Genomic DNA, 23,852 nt, shown 5'->3' on the forward strand with positions numbered 1-23,852 from the left:
ACCACCCACGTCCCTGTCTTACTAGTATTCATTCCCCAAAGATCTGTCAGTATCAAGCACAGTATGAGTACATCATGCAGATTATCTGATTAAGGCAGACAGAGGGAAATATTGCCAAGAATTGACTCATGTCAGCTGTCATGTACTGACATGCCAGCTACATGTGAAAAATGTGAGTGCACTGCAAACTAGCTGTCAAACATTGACTGCTACTGCATTCTTTACAGATATCAAATACTGATGCTCAATATCAAAAACTCACTGAATCTTTGCACATCCAGAGACTATATAGAGCAGTATTTCCCAAAGGGTGTAAATCAATGCTCAAGTATGAGGGCAGAAAACTTTAACCCTTTATCCCATGTGAGGGTCCCAATCCAGACTGGGTACCCCCTATACTGGCAATCTGCATGTAAAAATAATCTCCCATTCAATGGGAGCTTTTTCCTGTACAAATTGCTAGCACGAGGTGTGTGATCCAGATTAGGACCACTGCGAAGTCATTAAAGCCCCAAAATGCCCACATGTATGTGTTTGCTCATAGAGGTCTTCTCCCCGCTGCCAGGATCCGCTCCCCCTGCCAAAATTAGGCTAGAAGAAAGCATTTTATTGTAGTTTGTAGAATAGGTTGAGTGTGGGCTTCATTTGTAAATGGACCAGTTAATCTATGTGAAGCTGTTCTGACAGCTATATAAAGTGCCATGCAACACAATACACTGACTGTCTTGAAGGACGTCTGTTTTTCGTTCAAACCGGAAAGCCTAGTTTATTAAAGATTTTAATGAAGATTACTTTGTGTGGGTTCTGCAGCCTTGTAAGGGCATATGTTGCAGCAAACAAATGATGATGGGGAGATATTCATCCCCAAACATTCAGGAACACACTAGGGAGATGTGGTTGGGAGCCAGAATTGGTTCCACAGTGTATAAACTGCCTCAGAGGAACCAGCCATCTAAGAGCAAGAAATGTGTGAATATCAGTGTGCAAACTAAGGCACCTTAGTAATCCACTGCCATCTAGTGATGCTACAGCTAATCTGCTTTTTAAGTCAAATGGGTTAAAATATATTGAAGCAGATTGTTTTATGCAGTGTTCCCCCCCCCCCAGAAATGGATTTATTTCACAAACGTTCTTACGAATATTCAAAATAGTAGTGACCAAACACAATAGTTTGATTACTGCAGACACTGGTGGACAAGAACCAACACAAATTACCACCACACTGTAAGTTCCCGTGGCCTCTTTGCGAAAAAAAGCTTTTATGGGATATCAGAAAAACTCAAGTTGTCCTATGCAAGGAGTACAGTATTCTTGGGACTAACAAGTCATGTTCCTTCCTATTCGTTACACAGCCAATATAGATCAACTGTGTGTTGCAAAAAAAGAATTTAGTCTTAGCACTTGACTCCATAGTTTTTTGTCTATGAGAGTATGTTTTATGCAGTGTTAATTAAGGAGTTTGCATTACTATAGTGAATGTTATCAGGGTGCTTCCACACTGTGTGTAGGGGAGAGGGGTGGAGTGGGGTTGGATTGCAGCATCAGTTTTTCCAGTGTAGACAGGTAAAGCCCTATTAAGATGATTCTGGCTTCCTGTGCCTTTAAACTGAACGCTTCCTTTTTGCAAATTCAGACCATTATTGTATTCTGTTGATCCAGACTGCAGCAATTACTGATGAATAAACTTCTCTTTGTCCCTTAAATACAGTGGTACCTCAGGTTAAGTACTTAAATTCGTTCTGGAGGTCCGTTCTTAACCTGAAACTGTTCTTAACCTGAGGCACCACTTTAGCTAATGGGGCCTCCTGCTGCTGCCGTGCCGCCGGAGCACGATTTCTGTTCTCATCCTGAAGCAAAGTTCTTAACCTGAAGCAATATTTCTGGGTTAGTGGAGTCTGTAACCTGAAGCATATGTAACCTGAAGCGTATGTAACCTGAAGCGTATGTAACCCGAGGTACCACTGTAATCAGTTTCTCTTTCCCCCTGGGGTGGGGGGGTGGGAGGGAGGTTTTAGTGCTTATTTCCTTTCATTAAGATTTCCCCAAAGAAAATAGTCAGCCCTGTAGTCTAGCTAACAAATATACTTTGGTTTGATCCACTGTCTTTATGGATGCAATCCTATACATGTGGGAGTAAACTACACTGGATTCAGTGGATCTAATTTCAGTAGACATGTATAGTAGGATTGTACTGTGAGTTCTAGCCATCCTTTCTACCAGATGGGGTCTAGGTCAGTTTAAGAAAGTCATAAAATTCAGTTGTGAAAGCTGGATATATTTTGGAGCTATGGAATTTCCTCCTTAGAGAGGTTCAACTTGGCTCAGCTGTTGCTACATTCTGCTATTGCCATTTTCTTGTGTGTTTTTTTAGGTTTGTCATTTGATACATTTTAAATTCAACTTGGTTTTGTGCTTTGAAAATATTTATTGTAATCTACTGCATATTTGAGTCCGGGCATAAATATTTTAAATAAACATTAAAGATTGCTCTGTACCATTTTGAATAATGTTTAATGATCTCCTTTATCCCTTTGCCTCAGAAACAGCACCTATAATTCCTCAACTTTTGATGAGACCGATGACTTGCAAATGGCCCAGGATGCAGAGATATGCTTGCTGAAGTCAGGAGAACTGATGTAAGCAAAATCCATTGTTTAGTCTTTAATTATTATTTTTTTAAATCAGCGGTGCAGTCCTATACATTCTGCTCAAACGTAAGCCACATTGAATTCAGTGGTGTTCACTCCAAGCAGGTGAGCAAAGCTCATATATGTGTCAGAGATTTTGGCTGCATGGAGTCCCCTCTTTCCTTTCTATTTCTTTCTCTTTTTGAAGAAAAAGCCAACGGAGAGATGAATTGGATATGAGGTAAAAAAATTATTCTGAGGTGAAAAAATCTGAAACTCTAAAGGGAATTCCCTTATTGCTGTCGCTCATGTGGTGTTTTTTTTAAAAAAAAAAATCTAAAAAAAGAGCCTTAGCCCCATACCTGACCCGCACAAAGGCACAAAGTTTCCCTTTTTGGGAGCAGGGCTCACAGACTCGCAAGTTTCTTAATGCTGCTCTGTGGAGGTATAGATCCCATGGATTGTATATCCCATCAATTAATTTCAGTGGGTCTTCTCTGAGTAAGTTGAATTCAACCCAATATTTGTAACTGCACAGAGACCATGAGGAACAATTATGTTTTCCTTTCACATCATGTGGGACTCACTGAGAAAACATGAAGGAAACACGCAATGGGTTCCCTTAGATTTGTATATTGTAAAAGTGGCCTTGAGTCTGAGATTCACAGTGCACAAATGTTTCTGCAGTAAAGAATGTACAAAAGGGACGTGTACACTCAGAGCCCATGTGTCATGTGCGTCATCAATCAGATACAGTTCTGTCATGTGTTCTTTTGTTTTCTTCAGGCTAAGGCTGCCTCTAACCGTAGAGGAAATTCTAAAGTTTGGAGAAGCTAACAGAGAACTGTTCATTAAGTCAAATACTTACAGCGTTATTCCCATCACTGTGGAGGAAAGTGGCCTTACAATAAGTTGGGTATTTTCATCAGACCCCAAAAGCATATCGTTCAGCGTGGTGTACCAAGAATCAGAAGATGCTCCTCTGGATCAGTGTAAAGTAAGGCAACTTCTTCATAGGGGTGATGTCAAATGTGAAATTGCTAACAAAATTTCTAACAAAAATATGTAACTTGCCCCTCAGATCAGCTTTCATACCTAAAACGTAGCCAATGTAACACCAATTTTTACAATGGGAACTGGGGGAGGGAGACAGTCCTGGAAGTTACAAGCTGGTTACCTTAACTTCTGTCCCAGGAAAACTGGTGGGAAGTATTGTTAAATGTAAAATAACCAAGCATATAGAAAAACACGCTTTGCTGGAGCATGAGACAGGTCTTATGAACCTGTTAGGAGTTCTTTGATAGTGTTAACAGATAGAGGTGAAGCAACTGGCATAGCGTACGTGGACTTTCAAAAAGCTTTTTAACTTGTTCATAAACCATCTAGAGTTAGGGGTTTCCTCCATTCAAGGGTCTCAAAAGACTACCTTTATCAAGTTGCTGCAAAACATACACATAATCTGTTAATTATTAACTTAATTGATACAAACCATGCCCTTTAAAGGGACGCGGGTGGCGCTGTGGGTCAAAGCCTCAGTGCCTAGGGCTTGCCGATTGAAAGGTCGGCGGTTCGAATCCCCGCTGCGGGGTGCGCTCCCATTGCTTGGTCCCAGCGCCTGCCAACCTAGCAGTTCGAAAGCACCCCCGGGTGCAAGTAGATAAATAGGGACCGCTTACTGGCGGGAAGGTAAACGGCGTTTCCGTGTGCTGCGCTGGCTCACCAGATGCAGCTTTGTCACGCTGGCCACGTGACCCAGAAGTGTCTCTGGACAGCGCTGGCCCCCGGCCTCTTGAGTGAGATGGGCGCACAACCCCAGAGTCTGTCAAGACTGGCCCGTACGGGCAGGGGTACCTTTACCTTTACCTATGCCCTTTAAAGAGATCTTTATTCATTTGACCATGGCAAAGTTCCTGTAGACAAATTTTGTTCCGGTGTGTCTCTTGCAGGTTCTTATTCCCATGATCCGGTGCAATTCCCATAAGGAAACCATCAGAGGGCAGGTGAAAGTCAGAAATACTGGTATCTACATCCTCATATTTGACAACACTTTTTCTAGGTAGGTGCGGCTGGAGTATATGAAGTGGAATGAGCAGTCGTTTGTCTCCTGTAGCATTTTGTGTGTTCTGTTTCTGAAGGGGATGCAAAAGGCACGCTCCTTATTCTCTCTGAACCCTTGTGGTTCAAATTCAGCGCCGAATGCAATCCCCACATCTTTCAGCTGGAATTGGATCACGGCACTCCTGAGTGGAACCAATCTCAGTGGCGCCTGCATTCAGCACCAGATTTTAAACAGTGCCAAATTCATGTCCCACTGCAAAGGGACAATCAGGAGTGCACTCATGACATCATGATATGACATCAAGTGAGTGACTGCGGGGTGGGGGTGGCCAGCCAAAAACTGCCAAAGGGGCCAAATTGGGCAGCCTGCCTTCTTCTTCTTTCACAAATAGAGCCCAATTTAAACTTGACTTTCCACACCTAGCACATGTATGTACTGTCCTTGCAAGCACACCCTATCTTCCATCTGCATTAGTTGACAGAGCATAATAGAAAGCAACCTGGTATCCTTCTACTGCTCCCTCCCGCTGTTTTTCCCAAAATGCAGTGCTTCCTCTCACTGGATGCCTCATAAAGTTTGAGCATGCTCATAGGTATACGTTTTCTTCATCTGCATACACATGCACAGTTTAGGCTCAGCTAATGTTTCGGCTATTGCTTTTCCCCAACAGGTTTATCTCAAAAAACGTCTTTTACCACTTATCTGTTCAGCGCCCAGTGATCTACGATGGAAGCGATTTTCCAGATCCTTGAATGTAATATTTATATACTGTATGTTTTCAATTTATATTTTTAAGAGACACTATTATTTATATACACACAAGCACTAAAATCAAAGATGTGTTGGGAGCCCCCATAAGAGTCATGCAATAATTCTGAAACCACGATTACATGTAAGCGTAGATATAAAGGAACGTAACCTTCAATAGGAACACTAATGATTCTGGACTGCAGGTGCTTGTTCAAAAGCCATTTTGTTTATTTAAACAACCTAAGCTATGCAATGCTGCATTTGATGCAAAATTGTTCATAATCCGGATACGCATTGTAAAAAGGGCTAAGAAACAGGACATCTTCTTTTGATTTATTCAGGGCCAACCAAGATGTGATGTTTCTTATATAGTTTGGCTCCCTATTGCGTTTTCTTTACTCTAACCAATAGGTAGTGGTGAGAGCAAGGGAGACAGATCAGGACCATGGAATGGGGCAGGGTAAGGTTTAACCCTTTGTTTTCACTGTGGTCCCAATAAGAATCTCCACACACACATATGTGCCAGCTATTTTCATAATGAGAAGAAAGCTTACGCTGAAAGCATATATATATATATAACTATTTTTATATGTCGCTGCTTCTGCGTCTCATTTTTTTAAAAAAATGCTGCAAAAGGAATGAAATTAAAATTCAATTCTGCAAAATCATAGTATATTTTATCATGGACATATTTACTCCAGTCAACCTTTCTATGCAGGAAGAAAGTGATTAGACAGATTTTGTTGCTGTTTGGTCACATACTACACATGGCAGGAAAATGACTCTAGATGACGTGCCTATTTAACTTGTTTGCAGTCTTCATAAAAGTCTGCTTACATTAATCTGTGCCTTAATGAGGAAATTCACCTGCTTGATCTTGGTCCTTTGTGGTAAAGGTCATTTTGTAACTTCATTGGTACTTGAAGCCTAAATGTGTCGTGTGGAAGTGACTTGCATTGATTTCAGTGAGATAAACTATTTCTCACTGATGCATGTAGCAGAAGCCAGCTTTGGAATTAGTAAAAGGAAACCTTTATTTTTAAACTGCAGCATATGCAGAAGGGGTTTCTTTTCCTAAATTCATTTTACCATTTCATAATTTAGTAAAAATCTATCCAGTAATAGTGCATAATATGGCCATGAAAATCATATCTGCAGAATATTTCCTTAAAGCACTTGTTTTTATAGACACAATTTTTAGTTTCTATTTTTTAAGTGAAGAATAAAAACAAGACTCAACATGACTACCTCCCATACTGACAAAACTTTGTGTAATATTACCAAGAGGGGGGACAACAAACACTACCTTAGCCTAATTCTAAAACTATGAATGCTTAAAATCAACAAACACAAAAGTTGCACAAGCGTTTTATTTTGCCACTGCTGGCCAAATACACTGATGAAAATTATTAGGACTGGCGTATATGACAGCAATAGAGAGAGGAATATGAACCATAGGGATACAAGATGTGTAGTAATAATTTCACATAACTGCAAGAGTAGACGGAAGTATTGGGGTGAATGCTTTAAGATATGCCACTACAAATAAAATTGGTCAGACATGGAAATCACTGAAATAACAGCCAGTTAATTATTTCAACTATTCTTGCATCAGGAGCAGTTGAAATAGGAACTGCTGATACAAAAGACAAAAAATGCCTGAGTTTGAATCCTAGATAAATCTACTGAAAAAGTAAGTTCTATTGATTTAATGGTGCTTATTCCCAGGTGAGTATAGGATTGCAGTTTACAAATATTTTGTGTCTGAAAATAAGTGAGAATAACTTGAGACTTTAAAAATTGCTTTATTTCATAGATATTTTCAGGGAAACACAAAATGCTTTCCTTCTATTTTGGTAAGAAGCAAGCTACTCCCCACCCCATTTTCCCCCAAAGTAATTTTTTTGGAAACTTTTTCTGGCAAGAATTATCATAGGAATGAAGGCATTCCTGCCATAGATAATCAGTATTGAAGAATTTATTATTGCCCACAGTAGACATTAAGAAATTTGGACACTTCCTTCTGAACACTATTAAACTGCAGTGCCAAGGTCAATGTTTCTATGACAGTAGGGGAACTATGGATATGAAATGAAATTTGTGAAAAAACTAAGTAGAGGAGGTACTTTATTAAGCAATTATTTGTATGATCTAGAGAAGACCTTCTACGTTACAACAGCCAGGATATTTAGGACAGGGTCCTACTTGAGATTGCCTAACACGTCTGTTAAGCCTAGTATCTCTTCCCCATTTTTAAGAAAGTGTGCAATATGTGCTGTAGGAAAGACTTAAGCTGTTTTACTCTCTAGATTCCTTCAATTAAGAGAGCAACGAATTAAAAAAAAGGTTTTTGCATCTGTAAATGTTTTGGCATCCTGTCTAGTCCTTTTAAAAAAAAGGAATGAATTCAAACCAAGTTACTTGCACTTGCTTCCAACTGAAATCAGTGGAACTTAAGTCATTACTAACTTTTCACACTGTTTTCAATTAGACGTATGTGCAACTAATTTAGATTGAATCCAACTCAATGATTCATGGTGGGGAAAGGAGAAAGGAGCTAAATTGTCCGGGGATGAAAGTTACTATAGCACAGCTATAGTAGCTTGGCTCCATCCATATGTTTTAGCAGAGTACATATCACATTGCCAGCTGTTCTCCTACTTCACATCTTTACTATCCCCTTATGTACAGTACAGTATTTGTTCTGTCAGTTAAGGCTGTGTGATACAGGAATAGCGGCTTAGTTAAATTGTATGACAACATTATGCAAATACTTGTGCAGATTTGGGTGGTGGGCTATATCAGTGCCACAGAGAAGCAGTGGTTGTGTTCATTATACAACTCCCCTCCTCCCATGTATATTGCTGGTATAGTTACATACAGATCTGCGCGATGCCCGACACGGTTGAGATGAAATTGTAGAAGGAAATGAAGAAGTAGAAGCAATATAGTATATATTGTGCATTTGCCATTTCATTATTGAATGGTGTTATTATTTAAGGGCTAGGGGTGTATTGTTTTGAATTGAGAAGCATTGCGAATTTAATGTTAAAAGTTGAAATGCTGTTTGCCATGGACTGTGCAATATAAAATGGATTTTGAACTGAAATCCCCTTAATATTTTAGCTCTGGTTTTCCATTCTATTTTGCTGTGGTTTGGGGATAGAATGCTTTTTTTAATGTTCTTTGTATTTTAAATTAATATGAAAGGGATACTGTCAAATGCTATATTTCAGATTTATGACTTTGAATATACATAATTGTTTGAACAACAAGACATCTGTTATTTGTATTTACTTTATAGCTTTGGTTTCCAGTTACTATGTTTTTCAACAGAGGGTTGAATCCAGAGAACCTTGCCCCTACAGAGGACCTTTCTCCCTCTGAGAAACTTGATTCCTTCAAAGCTCATCAGCATAAATGAGAACACATACTTACTGCATTTCATTTCAGCTTGTTCCTCATACCAATACTAGGCTTTACACATTTCTCTGACCCATTGCAAGCTCAATTATGTCTCCCCAACCCTTAACATTGCACTTACACACATGCATGAATGCATCCAATAGGAGCTTTGATGTGGTACCACAAACCGAACATGAGATGATGTCATGTCCAAGCTTCTATAAGGTCAGAAAGAACTCTCAGCTCAGAGTATTGGAAGCCTCATTAGAGGTGAAGCCTAAAATTGTCCCCAGGCCCCAGACAGCAGTACCACCTTTGGATCACGAGCAGAGAGGCCTATCCAGATGCTGCTGCTGCCGCCTCCAGAGTTTTGGCAAAAGGGAATGAAGTCGTTCACAGTTCTATTTAAACTTTTCGAAATAGAACTTTACAGTTCATCTCACCATCTTTAGGCTGAGCATAGGCAAAATACACAAAACAGAAAGTAAATTATGTAGCTGCACTACCATACGTAAAGGTTATCCCCCAAAAACCATAGCCCAAACAATTCACAATAAATCACTTCGTGAAGGTAAAGATGCTGAAAATGGAAGCTACACAATAGTTCAGTTCATCACCCCGGGCAAACATTGTGGCTGATGAATAACTGGTTGTTATTTATGCATATCCATCATAAATCTTAGCAATCCATTTTTATTTATTAGTGGCAATGCTCATTTACTGTGTTGCAGTATCGCTAATAACAAACCACATTTCAGCTATTCACAAGTCTCTTTAGGTATGGTCCTGGAAATAAAGTTTTAATACTATGCACGCTTACCAAGGAGTAAGCCACACTGAACAGAATGGAACTTCTGAGTAAACATGCAGAGGACTGTACACCAAATATTGTATCTCTTTAGTAATGTATTTGCTTGCATAGTAGGATCTACCACACTAACAAGGTTTGCAGAGGAAGGTTTACCTGCACAAAGAACAAAACAGAATTTAGCTGGGGTTTGGTTTGGTTTTCAAAAATTTTGTCCATTTGTGTTTCTCTACTTATTATTGAAGATTGGTTTATTAACCTGAAAGCCGCTATGTCAAAAAAGAGAGAGGGAGAGAGGCTCCGTAAAGAAAGCAAAATTGACCAGCGACAGCATTCAATTTGATATTTTGTTTTGTAATTGAAATCAGTGTGATTTATTTTTAAAAATTAACAAGAAATTTTGTACCTGCAAAAATATATTGCACACTGGAATGACACCAAACCTCAACTGATCTAACACAGGCCAAAAAAACCCCCAGTGTCTGTACATTTTATGTCTGTACATTTGTATGGATGCAGATGGTTTTTGTACTAGAATGTTTCTTGATGCCTTTTATGCTCAGGAACTAAATAAAATATCTGTCATTTAAAGTGAATGACATTTTACAAAATTGGTAATCAGTTATATGTAGGGTTGCAGGATCTCCTGAGTCACAGCGAACAAAGCCTGGAAGCTAAAGGAAAGAGGCCACTGGGCTGGACAGAGTAGTCAGAGGAAGGGCCCAGGAATTGGTGCCTTAGGGTGCAGGGTGAGGGGTGTGGAAGGGAGGGCCAAGCGGGAAAAACCTCTCAGCTTTCCCTCCAGCTGCCCATTTTGAGATTTTACTCTTCCCATGCTCCTTGAGAAATAGGCCAATATTCTGAAAGTTCAGGACAAAGATCTGGCAGTCCTAGCAATATCACCAACAGGGAAATTTGGAATGCTAATGTATCTGGTTATCTCACTAGACTGTAGTTTAAAAATGAAATACAATTTTATCAAGGTGATTTTGTTTTTAATGGTTCAAATGTTCGCTGTATGACCTATTTATTTAATATTTACATATTGCAATAATGTGTGCATACTGTATTTATATTATACAATTACGTACCTATGCAACCTTGAAAACTGGAACAGATCTCCTGCCCACCTCTTTCCCTGGTTTGCGCCTTGTGATGGCATAATAAATAGGACAGTATGATTTGTGAGGGTATGTTTGCCTTTCCAAGTGTTTGGTTTTTGTAACCCAGACATAATTCAATTAAGGGACCTAAAGGCAAGGGGCAAAAAGCTTCCCTCTCTCGCAAATACATACAGTGGCAGCTGAATTTTACTCCAGCGTCCTCCGGATGAAGGGCCGAATAATAATAATAATAATAATAATAATAATAATAATAATAATAATAATAAAATTTATTTATACCCCGCCCTCCCCAGCCAAGGTCGGGCTCAGGGCGGCTAACAACCAATAATAAAAACAAGTTGAATGAATACAACTTAAAAATAAGATTTAAAAACTTAATTAATAATAATACAAATTTAATTAATAACAATAACAGTATTTACGCAGAGAGAGAATAAACGACATGCTTGCACTAAATAAAACCTGAATTAGATCATGCATCCCTCTTGTTTTTATTTTTTTAAAGGGGGGGCTACAGCCGCCCAGAAATAAAAGTCACGTTAAAACCCCGGATTTCTCCCCCGCCCTATGGGAGAAATAAGCAAGAAGGCAGCCCAGTCTCTAACATTAGAGTCGTCATTCGAACGTTCCGCGCTGCCTTTCAACTGCTCCGCCCCCGGCCGGACGTTGAAATCCTAACCGCCGTTCCGCGCGCCTCAACTTCCGGCCTCGCGACGGTTTCCTCCCCCCTCCTCTTCCGCCAACGGCATTCCGAAGGAGGGGGTCGCGAGCCTCCTGGCTCCGTCGCTATGGCAACCGCCGCGCTGTAAACCGCCGCCGCTTTGCCTCAGGGCCGCCGCCGGTTCGACATGGTGAGCAACCGGCGCGCTACCTCAGCCTCGCCCCGCTTCTTCTTCTGCCCCCTCACGGAACGCTTAGCTACCCTCAAGCTTCCCGAGAAGGGAGAGACGAGGCCGTGGCGTCTCCCCACCCCTCAAGTGTGGCGCCTCCTTCGCCTGAGAGAGGCCTGACCAGCCTGGGTTTTTCCTCGCTCCTCACCCCCAACGCACCCACCCATCCACCCGGGTTTAGAAATTGGGGGTTCATCCTGACTGAGGGAGCCTGAGCCTCCCTCCGTGATTCGCGGTCCCCAAAACCACGCCGGCCTTGATCCTTCAGTCGCCGCCTCCTCACCCCGCCCCCTTTCGTGTAGGACGGCGGGACTTAAACATAATTTAGGACATGTATTTTTATGCTCGTTTGTTTTGGCCTATCCACACACACAACCCCGCGCCCGCCTTCTCCCAATAGTTCGTTGCCACAAATAGAGCTCCTCTTGCCTACTTTTAATGTACAATGTTTTCTGATGTTTTTATATACATCATATGCATCATACATTTATATACATTATTTTATATATCTTTTTTGGGGGGTGTTATTGGGTTATTATTCTTATTTTGATTTTATATATTGTGATCTTTTCTGTGAACCGCCCTGAGACCTCTGGGTATAGGGCGGTATATAAATTCAATAAATAAATATACATTGGGAGCCACTCAGAGTGGCTGGGGCAACCCAGTCAGATGGGCAGGGTATCAACAACCACCTTGGTATAACAACCAGGTATAACAACCACCTTGCAGGATGGATAGGGGAGGAATGTATTTCTGCACAGCTTTTAAGTGGGAGAGAGGCCCACTGAGTTGAGCCTGCTTTAGCATGTATTTTTTTTTTATTAAAGCTTTTCATAGTACACTGCGATATAGAAAACTAATGTAAATAAAAAACAGAAACAGCTACAAAAAAATACAAATAGAATAAATACCGTATTTTTTGCTCTATATGACTCACTTTTCCCCTCCTAAATAGTAAGGGAAAATGTGTGTGCGTCTTATGGAGCAAATGCAGGCTGCGCAGCTATCCCAGAAGCCAGAACAGCAAGAAGGATCGCTGTTTTCGCTGTGCAGCGGATGATCCCTCTTGCTGTTCTGGCTTCTGGGATTCAGAATATTTTTTTTCTTGTTTTCCTCCTCCAAAAACTAGGTGCGTTTTATGGTCTGGTGCGTCTTATAGAGTGAAAAATACGGTAATATACGGAGTCCTCTCACCATGGAAAACCCAACATTTCCTTGCCTCCAACCCAGGGTCCTCCATCAACCATCTACCACCCATGAGGGCGTACTTTCAAATAAATGCACATAAGAGATTGTAGGGTCATGAGGGTGAGAATTGGGGACCAAGACCCAATGACTTATTGCTATGTGTTTTGGGTGTTTCCTTGGTTGGTTGGTTGGTTGGTTGTATCTATCTCTACCCCTGAACCTCTGTAGTGCAATGGGCCAGTGTGTCTGGCTCTTAACTGGAAGATTGGTGGTTCATACCCACCAGCACTATGGAATGACTGTGGGCAGGATTCCTGTGTTGTAGGGGGTTGGACTAGATGACCCTCAGGATCCCATCCAACCCCATTATTCTATTATTCTTGTTTCTTTCTCAACAATATATGGGACCTTCTACTGTCACCTGTACAATAGCTCTGGCTCTGAGTTTTAATCAATTCATTAGCAGGAAATCCAAATACGATACTGTATTGATATGAGCTTCATTGCTGTTTTTATTCTCGTTGCAGGCAGAGCTGGGTCTGAATGAGCAACACCAGAATGAAGTTATCAACTACATGCGATTTGCACGCTCCAAGCGTGGCCAGCGTCTTAAGACAGTAGACTCTTGTTTTCAGGACCTGAAGGAAAGCAGGTACCATGAGGATGGAATACCTGTAATACAAATGTAAACACAAATGAAACCAATATTAGGAGTCATTCCTTAACAAACTATGGGAAGTGACATATTCCAGATGTCAGGCAGCCATGTTTGCTTGCTGATACTTATGTAGAAAGCAGGATGAAGACACTTTTGGGACGATGGGCATAATTTGGAAGTGCTCAGTCTAGTGATGGGCTATAGCATTTGACTAGTTTGCCAATCATCTTACTAGAAAAATAAATAGTCATATAATATTTCAAGGTCTTGTAATACTGCTGATGCTTTGGGTTGTTAGCACGGTTATTTTTTTTAATTCTGTTTTGTGGGCTTTTCTGTTTAGGCTGGTGGAAGACACATATACTATTGATGAAGTGACAGATATACTGGATGGCTTGCAGACTGTGGTGCACAGTGAGGTGGAGTCAGAACTTATTAACACAGCCTATACCAATGTATTACTTCTGCGCCAGATTTTTTTCCAAGCAGAGAAGTGGTATCTTAAACTGCAGACTGACATTTCTGAGCTGGAAAATAGGTAAAATACTATAAAGAGAATTTTGTATCCACTTAAAATGTATCCTTACTAACAATGTCTTTCCCACCACAGTTGTTTCATAAAGGGCAGATTATAGCATAATACTGTTCATTCAGAAATATCAGTGAATTCATTGGAGGTTACTGCCTAGTAAGTTTGCAGCCTTAGTCTCAAAATGATTGGTTGTTTTTTTTAATCTAAGAAGTGATTGTTTTGTCTTAATAAAAGGTTTTGTCTTGGCACAGTTTTTCCATGTAAGACTAAAGGGCTAATTCTTTCATTTTCTAACTTTTCATTGCTTTATGAATTATAGAATATAACTTGGTGTTCAGTAGAATTGCTTGACTAAAATATTTTCTATTCTTTTTCAAGAGACTTACTAGAGCAAGTTGCAGAGTTTGAAAAGTCAGAATTTACATCTTCAAATAAGAAGGTATGTGTCTGTTTCTAAAACTCACCAGATTTATTGTGAAATGAGGCTGTGAGGGTTTTGTGTGTGGTTCTTGTTTAAGGGGAAAGGTAACAGTAAAGAAAGTTCTTGCAACTACTGAGCACCCCTGCTGAACACAACATGTGAGTCCTTTGCCCTGAGTCAGGGAAGGAAGATTTTCTCATGCCGTTCTGTTCTTGGAGCAAGCATAAGCTCTGAGAGAGTTTAGTACTGCTTTTGCCTGCTCCAAAGTTTGATGTCCTGTGGAGGTCACTGTCAGTCACCTCTTCAGGGTGCAGAGAGTGGACAGGCTGACCCAGTTACCCAGCAAGCTAGGGAAAAAGCAGTGACAGCCCAGTTGTGGATGGGATGGAGAGGAAGGGGTTCTTTTCATGACTGGAAGACCAGCTGAGGCAATGTCAGCCCAAGATAGCAGACTTTTTAGGAGTGTAGGAATCCCCTTTTTGATCGCTACACCCCTCTTCTCTGATTACTCTAGCATGCACAGAGTATATGATTAAGGGCTCAGTGACGATCACAATTTTTAAAAGACATTTGAAGGCAACTGTGTGGTTTTTAAAAGACATCTGAAGGCAGCCCTGTTCAGGGAAGGTTTTAGTGTTGGTGCTGTATTGTTTTTTTACTATTTTTGTTGGGAGTCGCCCAGAGTGTCAGGGGCAACCCAGTCAGATGAGCCGTATATAAAGATGTTGTGGACTACAATGCCCATCATCCCTAAACATTGGCTGCACTGGGTGGGGCTGATGGGAGTTGTAGTTCAAAACATCTGGAGGGCACCATATTTGCTACAATATGATTAGTCTTTCGGCCAAAGTATGGAAAGGCTGGAGCAATAATTGCTATTATAATACTTGTTAGAAAGAAAATGTTTAATTGAGTACTTTGTAACATTTTTGTGCCTACTGTAGCCTAATCCAGAGTTGGTGAAGCCTAAACTTACTCCATTGCATGAAGGAGCATCAGAATTATTGAACAAGGTAAAATTTGGTTTTTGTGATATTTATGGTGGTTCATTGTTGGTTCAACTGAACCTGTTTTATATTATTTCAAACTGTTTAGAAGTTACTGTAATTCCCATAACCTCTTCTTAGCTTCATAAGGTGTATGTGTCAGTGGAGTGAAATGGTGTGTGTAATCAAAAGAAACGTGAGGGAGGGGGCAGGAAAATATATTTAAAGGCGAAGCTTCTGTCAGAAAAGAGCTTGAAGCTATGTCTTCAGAAATGGAAGCTGAGAACTAGAGGATGTGCATAGAGCAGTCAAGATTAATGCATTTCTATCCCAAATTAAAGTGAGAACATTTCCCTGCCACCATCAGCCTTTAATGATTCCTTTAGATTGTTACTTTCATCGTTCCTCATTCTGTGGTGCCTCAACAGCTGCCTGGGGAAACAGGAATGTTAATTAGATGTGGATCCCACTTTTCATCCTTGTTTAATTTTCTGTACAGCTTCTATTTTTCAAATAAAGCAGGAACAAAGAACAGTATGCCAAATTCTAGTAACTTTCTTGGTCTCACGTAGGCATACATTTTTTTTTTAGTCTGAAAAGCACTTCTATGTGCTAGGCATGATGTATTTAGGGTTTGGTCAAGAGCAAGCTAATTTTTTTATTGTTCACAGGAAATAGCAAGACTCCAAGAAGAAAATGAAAAATTGAAGACTAGATTAAAGACCATAGAAGGGCATGTAAGTTTGCTTGAAATGTTGGTATATGTATATCAAAAGAGTAGTAATTCTATTACTTTTCTAAAAAATATGTTCTGAATGTTGTTTTCAATCTTTTCCAGGCTACAAGTGCACTGGATGAAAAATCAAAGTTAGAGAAGGCTCTACGTGAGCTACAAATTGCCCAGGGAGATCAAAAGGTTTTCACATCATTTCTATTGAATATTGGTGTTTTGATAAAATTACTCCCATGTACATTATTTTAGTAAATTTTCAGAGATCTTCTTGTTAATCTTATTTATCCAGATGTGATCATATGTAACACTGTTTTAAAACCAAATTTGAAGAATAATACCAATAAAACAGGTTTGGCATTGCAAAATAAGAATTTCTCTTTGAGTAAGATAACATCCTAAATTTGAGGCAGGCTTTAAATTTTCTTTCATACACCTTTTTCATTGTTATAATTCACATTTCCTGTTTTGTTTTGCTTTGCTTTGCTTTCTAATATGGTTTGTGGTATGTATTTGATTTCTCATTTCTAAGCATTTCAGCACTTTGCTCCAGGGTTTACACTTATACTAAACTGTGGTGCATCTGCTACTGTCAATTTAAAAGTGTTTTCATCAATTCTCTAATTCTGAAAGTCCTTTCCATGTTTACTCAAAAGTACCCATTGATTTCAGACAGGCTTTATGTAAGTTTTCAGTAAGTTCAGAAAAATTATATGCATGCTTCCTTGGAAGAACATCGCCTTCCCAAAGTCCAGTGTCTCTTTTACCTGGCTATGGGAAGGCAGTTCAAGGGCTGGGTGGGGGTATCAAATTTTGGTCTCACCCCCCTCTACCCCACGCAACAAGGCAGTGTGTGACTCATGGGTTCTATGTCGAACTACTCTTGTGGCCCACTTGATATGAAAAGTTGGGTCACCCTGAGCTACAGTGGTGCCTCGCAAGACGAACGCCTCGCAAAACGAAAAACTCGCAAGACGAAAGAGTTTTCGTTTTTGAGTCGTTCCGCAAGACGAATTTCCCTATGGGCTTGCTTCGCAAGAAGAAAGCCCATAGGGAAATCTCTGGGGACCTCTTTTAAATGCTGGTGGTGGGGAGCAAAGCCTTTCGCCCCCCGCCGGCCAGGAAGGCCGGCGGGGGCCGAAAGGCTTTGCTCCCCACCGCCAGCATTTTAAAAGCGGTCCGGGATAGCAGGGCTTTCCCGCTATCCCGGACCGCTTTTAAAATGCTGGCCATCGGGAGCAAAGACTTTCGCCCACCGCCGGCCTTCAGAAGAGGTCCTGGACCTCTTCTGAAGGCCGGTGGGGGGCAAAAGTCTTTGCTCCCCCCCGCCTGCCTTCCCGGGACAGCGGAGACTTCTCTGCTGTCCCGGGGCGATCTTAAAATGCTGGCGGGCGGCAGCGAAGCCTTCGCTGCCGACCCCCAGCATTTTAAAAGCCCCGGGACAGCGGAGACTTCTCTGCTGTCCCGGGGCGATCTTAAAATGTTGGCAGGCGGCAGCGAAGCCTTCGCTGCCGATCCCCAGCATTTTAAAAGCCCCCGGGACAGCGGAGACTTTTCCGCTGTTCCGGGGAGATCTTAAAATGCTGGGGGTCGGCAGCGAAGGTTTCGCTGCCGCCCGCCAGCATTTTAAAATCTCCCCGGGACAGCGGAGAAGTCTCCGCTGTCCTGGGGGCTTTTAAAATGCTGGCGGTCGGAAGGAAAGCCCTCCTATCCCCGGAGCTTGCGGGGTGGGGAGAAGGGCTTTTCTTCCCACCGCCAGCCTTCAGAACAGCCTTCTGAAGGCTGGCGGTGGGAAGAAAAGCCCTTGTCCCCCCCCCCCAGCCTTCAGAAGAGGTCGGGGGACAGACTGTCCCCGGACCTGGTCTGAAGGCGGTTTCCATAGGAACGCATTGATTGATTTTCAATGCATTCCTATGGGAAACGGTGCTTCGCAAGACGAAAAACTCGCAAGAAGAAAAAACTTGCGGAACGAATTAATTTCGTCTTGCGAGGCACCACTGTATGTTATTAAAATAAACAGAGTACTCATATATAATCACGTGTCCAGGCACTCTTTTAAGTCACCCTGACAAGAAGGGACTTGTTTTTAGGCAACATTGTACATATTAAGTATACCATTATTTTCTACATTGCTTTCCAGAATTAAGATTGTACTATGCCTACTATGTCAGCTCCACTTCAGAGTTCTATCTTTGATTTTTAAGTAAAGACATAAAGTTACAGCTTTTATCATCCTCCTGTTCTGGAAAAAACGAGGCTGAGTTGATGTCTGAACTAGAATGCCTCCAGCTGATCATTAGAAGAACTCTATAATTAAGAAATACTGCCATGAATTTTCTTTTTTTCCTCCTCCCTTCTGTTCCCTTTTTCTTTTGTGTTCAAGGGCAGTTACTTTCATACATTTGTAAGATGCTTTGGGAACCTTTTTGCTTAATAATTGAAATAGAGAAATAAGCTCATTGTATATATTTTTATAATTTGAAACTTCAGATTTTTAGAGAGAACAATTGTTTACTCTTGTAACCAATGGTCATGCATTTATTTAATTAAATCATGAATATATATTTTCTTTTTTCAGTTTAACCCAACTCAGGATATTAGTGAGTTAGAAAATACTATGGCTGATCTGAAGTGCAAGCTTGAAAAGACTTTGCAAGACAGTACTGCAAGCCAAAAATCATTGGAAGAGAATTTGGTAACAACAAAGCATGACCTTCTTAAGGTTCAGGACCAGTTGGCTATGGCTGAAAAGGTTAGTTTTTATTCTGTTGAATAGTTATAGTCATTACCACCTTCCTTAACGCCTGTAACATAAGGCATTGATAAAAGTGCACCAGCTTTTTCTGAAGCAGAATATTGTTATGGCACATATACACAGGGGCAGTAACTCAGATCCAGTGTTTCTGTGCATGCAATTGACACATGAGGGTCCACACATGTTTTTTTCAGCACCATATTAATTGGTGTTCTGCTTGCCATCAACACCTGTGGGCACAGCTTGACAGAAAATACCTCAAATGTGAGTTTTTCAACCCTCTTCCCCCAGTTTGCTTGCAGGGTTAAACTGCAGTCTGCTTGCTTTTTAAAAAAATACATATTTTTGTGCAATTCTGACTTACAGAATTGTAAAAGATCTGTAGATCTGTAAATAAAAACAAACTAGGACTGCTTAGTGCTCTGAGTGTACAGTGTGCTTGTGCAACATCTGAGAGCAAGAGGCGGCAGGGTGCCTTCCTGCTGCAAAGGAAACACTGGCTGTTTTGTTTTTCAATCTCTGAGAGCTCCATGCAGCAGGAAGACTGTTGGAGCGGTTTGAAAATACAGTGAAAGGAGGCTCAGGGTTGATTTGATTCCTTTCCCCACCCCTCAACAACACAATCAGATGCTTTATGCTGAAGCTGAATATCAATTGGAGAAGGCTGGGGAAGAGGAATTATATTAGTTTACAGATGTTTGGCACACATGTACATGTTCCACTCAAAGCATTGAGCAATCCCAAATATTTATTTTTGTTTTTGTAGGTTTTTTGTAGGTTGCTCATGTAAGGAGCAACAAGAAGTAGAGGCAATAGAGGTCACCTACTAAAATGTCACTACCCATGTGACATACCACTCAGCCAGCCAAACAAATGCTTTAAGGGGTTTTTAAGTGAGAGTTGTTAAATACACAAACAGTGTCTATTTTGCTTTTAAAAATAACAAAGTAATTTCAAATTAACAGGAATTGGAAAAGAAGTTCCAACAAACAACTGCCTACCGCAATATGAAAGAGATTCTCTCCAAGAAGAATGAACAGATAAAGGAATTACGAAAGAAGCTTTCAAAGTAAGCAGTGCTCGTTCATTTGTCCTCTCAGCATGCGGTTTGTATGGTAATGTTTGCTTTTGCAAAACTTTTAAGAGCTAGATACTTCCATTATCTGAAAACAGGCTGTCCAGTGAGCTTGCTTCTGATGCACTTGAACACTTGGGACGAGCTCAGTAAAAATTTATTCCTTTTTCTTTAAAATGCTGACCTTCATGCCATAGTACAAATGACATCAGAAACCTCAACATTTTCCAAACCTGTTTGCCAGTCAACACAAATTACTGCTGTGTCCGAAACACAAGTGTAAAGCTGCCTTGGACATTCAGATCTAGCTGCAGAGTTCTTTGGATCGCAGCCTGAGCTCCTGATGTTCTTTCTACAACTTAGGCAACGAGAACCCATAAACATGCACACCACAAGAGGTGGTCCTTACTGAAGTGCTGCAGAAAGGAGACGAGTAGCTCCTTCTGTTGACAAGATACAATGGTGGCAGATTACACTTCAAAAAATTATTAAGAATATACTAATAGACAGTGGAGGTGGACACTCGCCTGGCTTCTGGTCACCTGTATTGCTGCTGCATACTGAAACACGGTTATGTGAGGGCAGCATGGTGCCAATGTGTTCATATCTCACTGTCATGTTCCCTTTCATTTCCCTGGTATGTAGCAGCAGTGAGGCAACCAAAGGTCAGATGGGTGCTGTCTCCCCACCCCACTATCCACTGCTGCAATACACTTTTCATCTTCCTCCAAATGTGTATAGAGAGCTAAGTAACCCTAGTGTATATCTAGTCACTTAGATATTTAGAGTGTCCATCTGTTTCAGTACTGTTTCATTGAAATTGCACTGCAGAACTGGAATGGAATGGCTCAAATGGAGCTTTCAAATTCATAGGGTTTTGAGCTGCTTGGATAAGGTTTATAAATTCTAGGGTTATGTATTAAGATGGTAAATTATCAGATTATTTTGTAATTCAAAATAAATTAGATTATTGGCAACGTCTTATGTGATTATTTAATCATTACCTTCCTATCTTGCCTGTTTATTTAAAAAAATATATTTTAATCTGTTTTCTTATTTCTTTTTCTTTTAGATACGAACCAGATGATTAAGGTCTGAAGAGCATTTGCTGTGTTAAACTGCCACAAAAAGAAAATGCATAGGATTTTTAAAATATGAAATCTATTTTCCCCAATATGTTGGGATTTATGCTTTCTAAGGAGTTTATTGTTTTCTTTTTCTGAAAAAAAAGTTTATTGATAGGAAGCCGTAATAGAATTGAGAGCAAAGAAAAGGCATAGTCTTTATTTCTGTACTTCATGTCTTTGGAATAGCTATCTTGTGGATTGCCTGGAAAACTACAAACATGGAGGTATTAATTCTTGTGAAGTAGAAAGATTTATTTTAAACAAAACCAAAAGTTCAAATTCCAGTTCTTTTCATACCTATAAGGTACAGACCCAAAGAGTTAAATTCCTGTAATTTACATGCTTCTCAAACATGGCCTTTCTTTTACAATTGTACTAGGAGCAGTGATTCTCTAAGTAACTTGTTAATTCATACCTGCTATTTATTTTAAAAATTATTAGCTCAGTAGTTTCAAAAGAGCTTCTGCACTAAAGGGAGAAAAACAATCTGTTTGTTATGTGTAGGAAGTGGAAAAGCTGGTGCTCAAATGTTAACTAACTAGTAAAAATATATTTTTTGTTTTACACATCTAATTGAACTTACGCTGTCTTAAATTTCGTTATTATATCACAAATGTAAGGAATCCCATCTCCAATACACCTTCCATTCATTTCTCTGATGGTTTGCACAGAAACTCTGGATACTCCACACTGAAATCAATAGCTTATATGCAGCAAACAGCCTTTCTGGAATCTGTCCATATATCCCAGGAAATATATATCACATTCTAGAGGTAAATGTTCAATAGTAGAACAGAAAGTAGAAGTTTTTCCCCCAAATCTGCTAAGTTGGCAACAGACTAGATGAAACTATTGTTACTTTTGGGAGTGACAGGTCAACCAGTCTTCATCATGCAAGTATTCCAACCTTTTGGGTTCTGTGTATTTGCCAACCATATATTGCTATATATTTTGTCTTCGTTATATATGTTATTAAATTCCTAATTTAATTAAATTCCTAACTAAGGCTAATGAAACTTCTTGCCTCCCAAATCCTGTTTGGTTGTTTTTCAGCAAATACAGAAGGACAAGTTAGGCATTTTTGTATGTAATCTCACAGCAGTTTACATCTCTTGACCTTATTCTCTCTTTTAAAAAGCAAACAACCAGTGGATATCTTGAGTGAGATCTCATACTGTAGTGACTTATGTGGAAATTCTGCTCATATAAATCAAACACAGGTATGCATATTTGCATAGTTTACCTTTTATGAAATTCAGAATATTTTGGTCAAGGCTGTATAGCAAAAGTGGAGCAACTTTTTCAGCCTGAGAGCTGCATTCTTGCATACACAACCTTCCGGAGGCCACATGGTGGCTCTGAGGCAAAAATGGATGGCTCAGTGGGTGTGGCTTGCCTTTATACAGTAGGTGACATTATTATTTACCCCATCCCTTTTTTGCTCCATCTCTGGGTAGGAAAACAAAATAGAATGCAAGAGAAGGAATGTGAACTAATAATTCAACAGAGGAACTCTCTGACCAAGCTCTGTTTCATAGTAACAGGCTTTGCAGCATCATTATGTGGATTATTCTTTATGGGCATGGTAAATCTTCGTTCTTTTATTTGCTTCAGTGCACTATAATATAAATAAACATTTTATTATTGAGTATCAATGACTGCTGAATAATTACAGCAAAACTGACATTTGAGTACATTTTTTAAAAAATACCAAGTTTTCTTTTACTAAAGTACATCCTGTGCTAAAGAGCTACAGACACAATATCCAGTATTACTGGACTAGCACAATAATCTTAAATTGCAGTGGTTGGTTTTTTCTATTATGAAATGTAGTTTTAAATCTTGATTCTTCACATCCCCTCTCTATACATTAACAAATCAACATTCTATTTAATTGTTAGGAGGGACTGAAAAGAACTTTCAAGAAACTTTCAAGAGTTTCCTAAGAATTTTTTTTAGCAAGTAACAACCAGAGGGAGAAATAGAGGAAGGAGAAGTATTTGTGGTGTGGGTGGGAAGGAAATGTATCTAACAAAGTGTCCATCTAGTCTAACCTCTTGGTTCTAGGATCAGCCTTTCTCAACCTTGGGTCCCCAGATGTTGTTGAACTCCAACTCCCATCATCCCTAGCTAGCAAGGCCAGAGCTCAGGGATGATGGGAGCTGTAGTCCAACAACATCTGGGGACCCAAGGTTGAGAAACATTGCCTCCAGAAAGCCCACAAACAACAATGTCACACACACACTACCCTACAATTGCTGATGTTCACGAGTCATTTACCTATTAGGGATAACAGACGATAGACCTATTCTGTATGTGCTGGGTCTGAAGATTCCTTTGTCAGAGAAAGCAGCCCTTTGGCTCTAGCCCCATGAATTTCTCCTTTAAAACCTTTAAAGGCTTTTCTAAGAAGGTGACAGGTTCTAGTGACAGAGTCTATAAATTACATATTTTAACATATACTTTACTGATACTTTACCATAGTGTGTATTTGTGTCTTGCATACCTGCTGCTTCGAGATTGCAAAGAAGCTCCTAAATACTTGTGGATATAAATTACCAAAAAAAACCCCTCAAAAATATAAAATTGAATGATTCCTTTCCTCAGGCAGCATATACTAGCATTAATCCCACACTCATTTTTAATAAAATAGATTTTGTTCCCTGGCTGTACCTCAAAATTTGAATCGGATGCATTTACAGTAATAGGAGGTT

At 40.1% G+C, this 23,852-nt stretch overlaps 2 protein-coding genes across 7 annotated transcripts in view; both read left to right on the forward strand.

The window, feature by feature from the left end:
• FYCO1 (FYVE and coiled-coil domain autophagy adaptor 1) overlaps positions 1–8,711 on the forward strand; it is a 58,435-nt gene extending 49,724 nt beyond the window's left edge. For 4 of the 5 annotated variants that reach the window (XM_053409823.1, XM_053409824.1, XM_053409822.1 and 1 more), the window contains exons 15-18: positions 2,541–2,636; positions 3,414–3,624; positions 4,574–4,683; positions 5,357–8,711. In XM_053409823.1, the coding sequence (XP_053265798.1) occupies positions 2,541–2,636; positions 3,414–3,624; positions 4,574–4,683; positions 5,357–5,438 (499 nt within the window). In that variant the 3' untranslated portion in view covers positions 5,439–8,711. The remainder of the gene's footprint in view (positions 1–2,540; positions 2,637–3,413; positions 3,625–4,573; positions 4,684–5,356) is intronic. The other variant, XR_008332917.1, reaches the window with a different exon arrangement.
• Positions 8,712–11,497: 2,786 nt separating this feature from the next.
• Positions 11,498–22,139, forward strand: LZTFL1 (leucine zipper transcription factor like 1). 2 transcript variants are annotated; one of them, XM_053409838.1, is made up of 10 exons: positions 11,498–11,624; positions 13,382–13,506; positions 13,856–14,050; positions 14,423–14,483; positions 15,410–15,478; positions 16,123–16,188; positions 16,290–16,367; positions 18,760–18,933; positions 19,902–20,005; positions 21,084–22,139. In XM_053409838.1, exons 1-10 carry the CDS (start codon positions 11,622–11,624, stop codon positions 21,100–21,102), a joined length of 894 nt encoding a protein of 297 aa, XP_053265813.1. In that variant the 5' UTR covers positions 11,498–11,621; the 3' UTR covers positions 21,103–22,139. The 2 variants fall into 2 exon arrangements, with proteins under 2 accessions (XP_053265813.1, XP_053265814.1); XM_053409839.1 differs by lacking the exon at positions 13,856–14,050.
• Positions 22,140–23,852: the final 1,713 nt, after the last annotated feature.

This window comes from Podarcis raffonei, chromosome 12 (assembly GCF_027172205.1).
Source record: "Podarcis raffonei isolate rPodRaf1 chromosome 12, rPodRaf1.pri, whole genome shotgun sequence".
Lineage (NCBI taxonomy): Eukaryota > Metazoa > Chordata > Lepidosauria > Squamata > Lacertidae > Podarcis > Podarcis raffonei.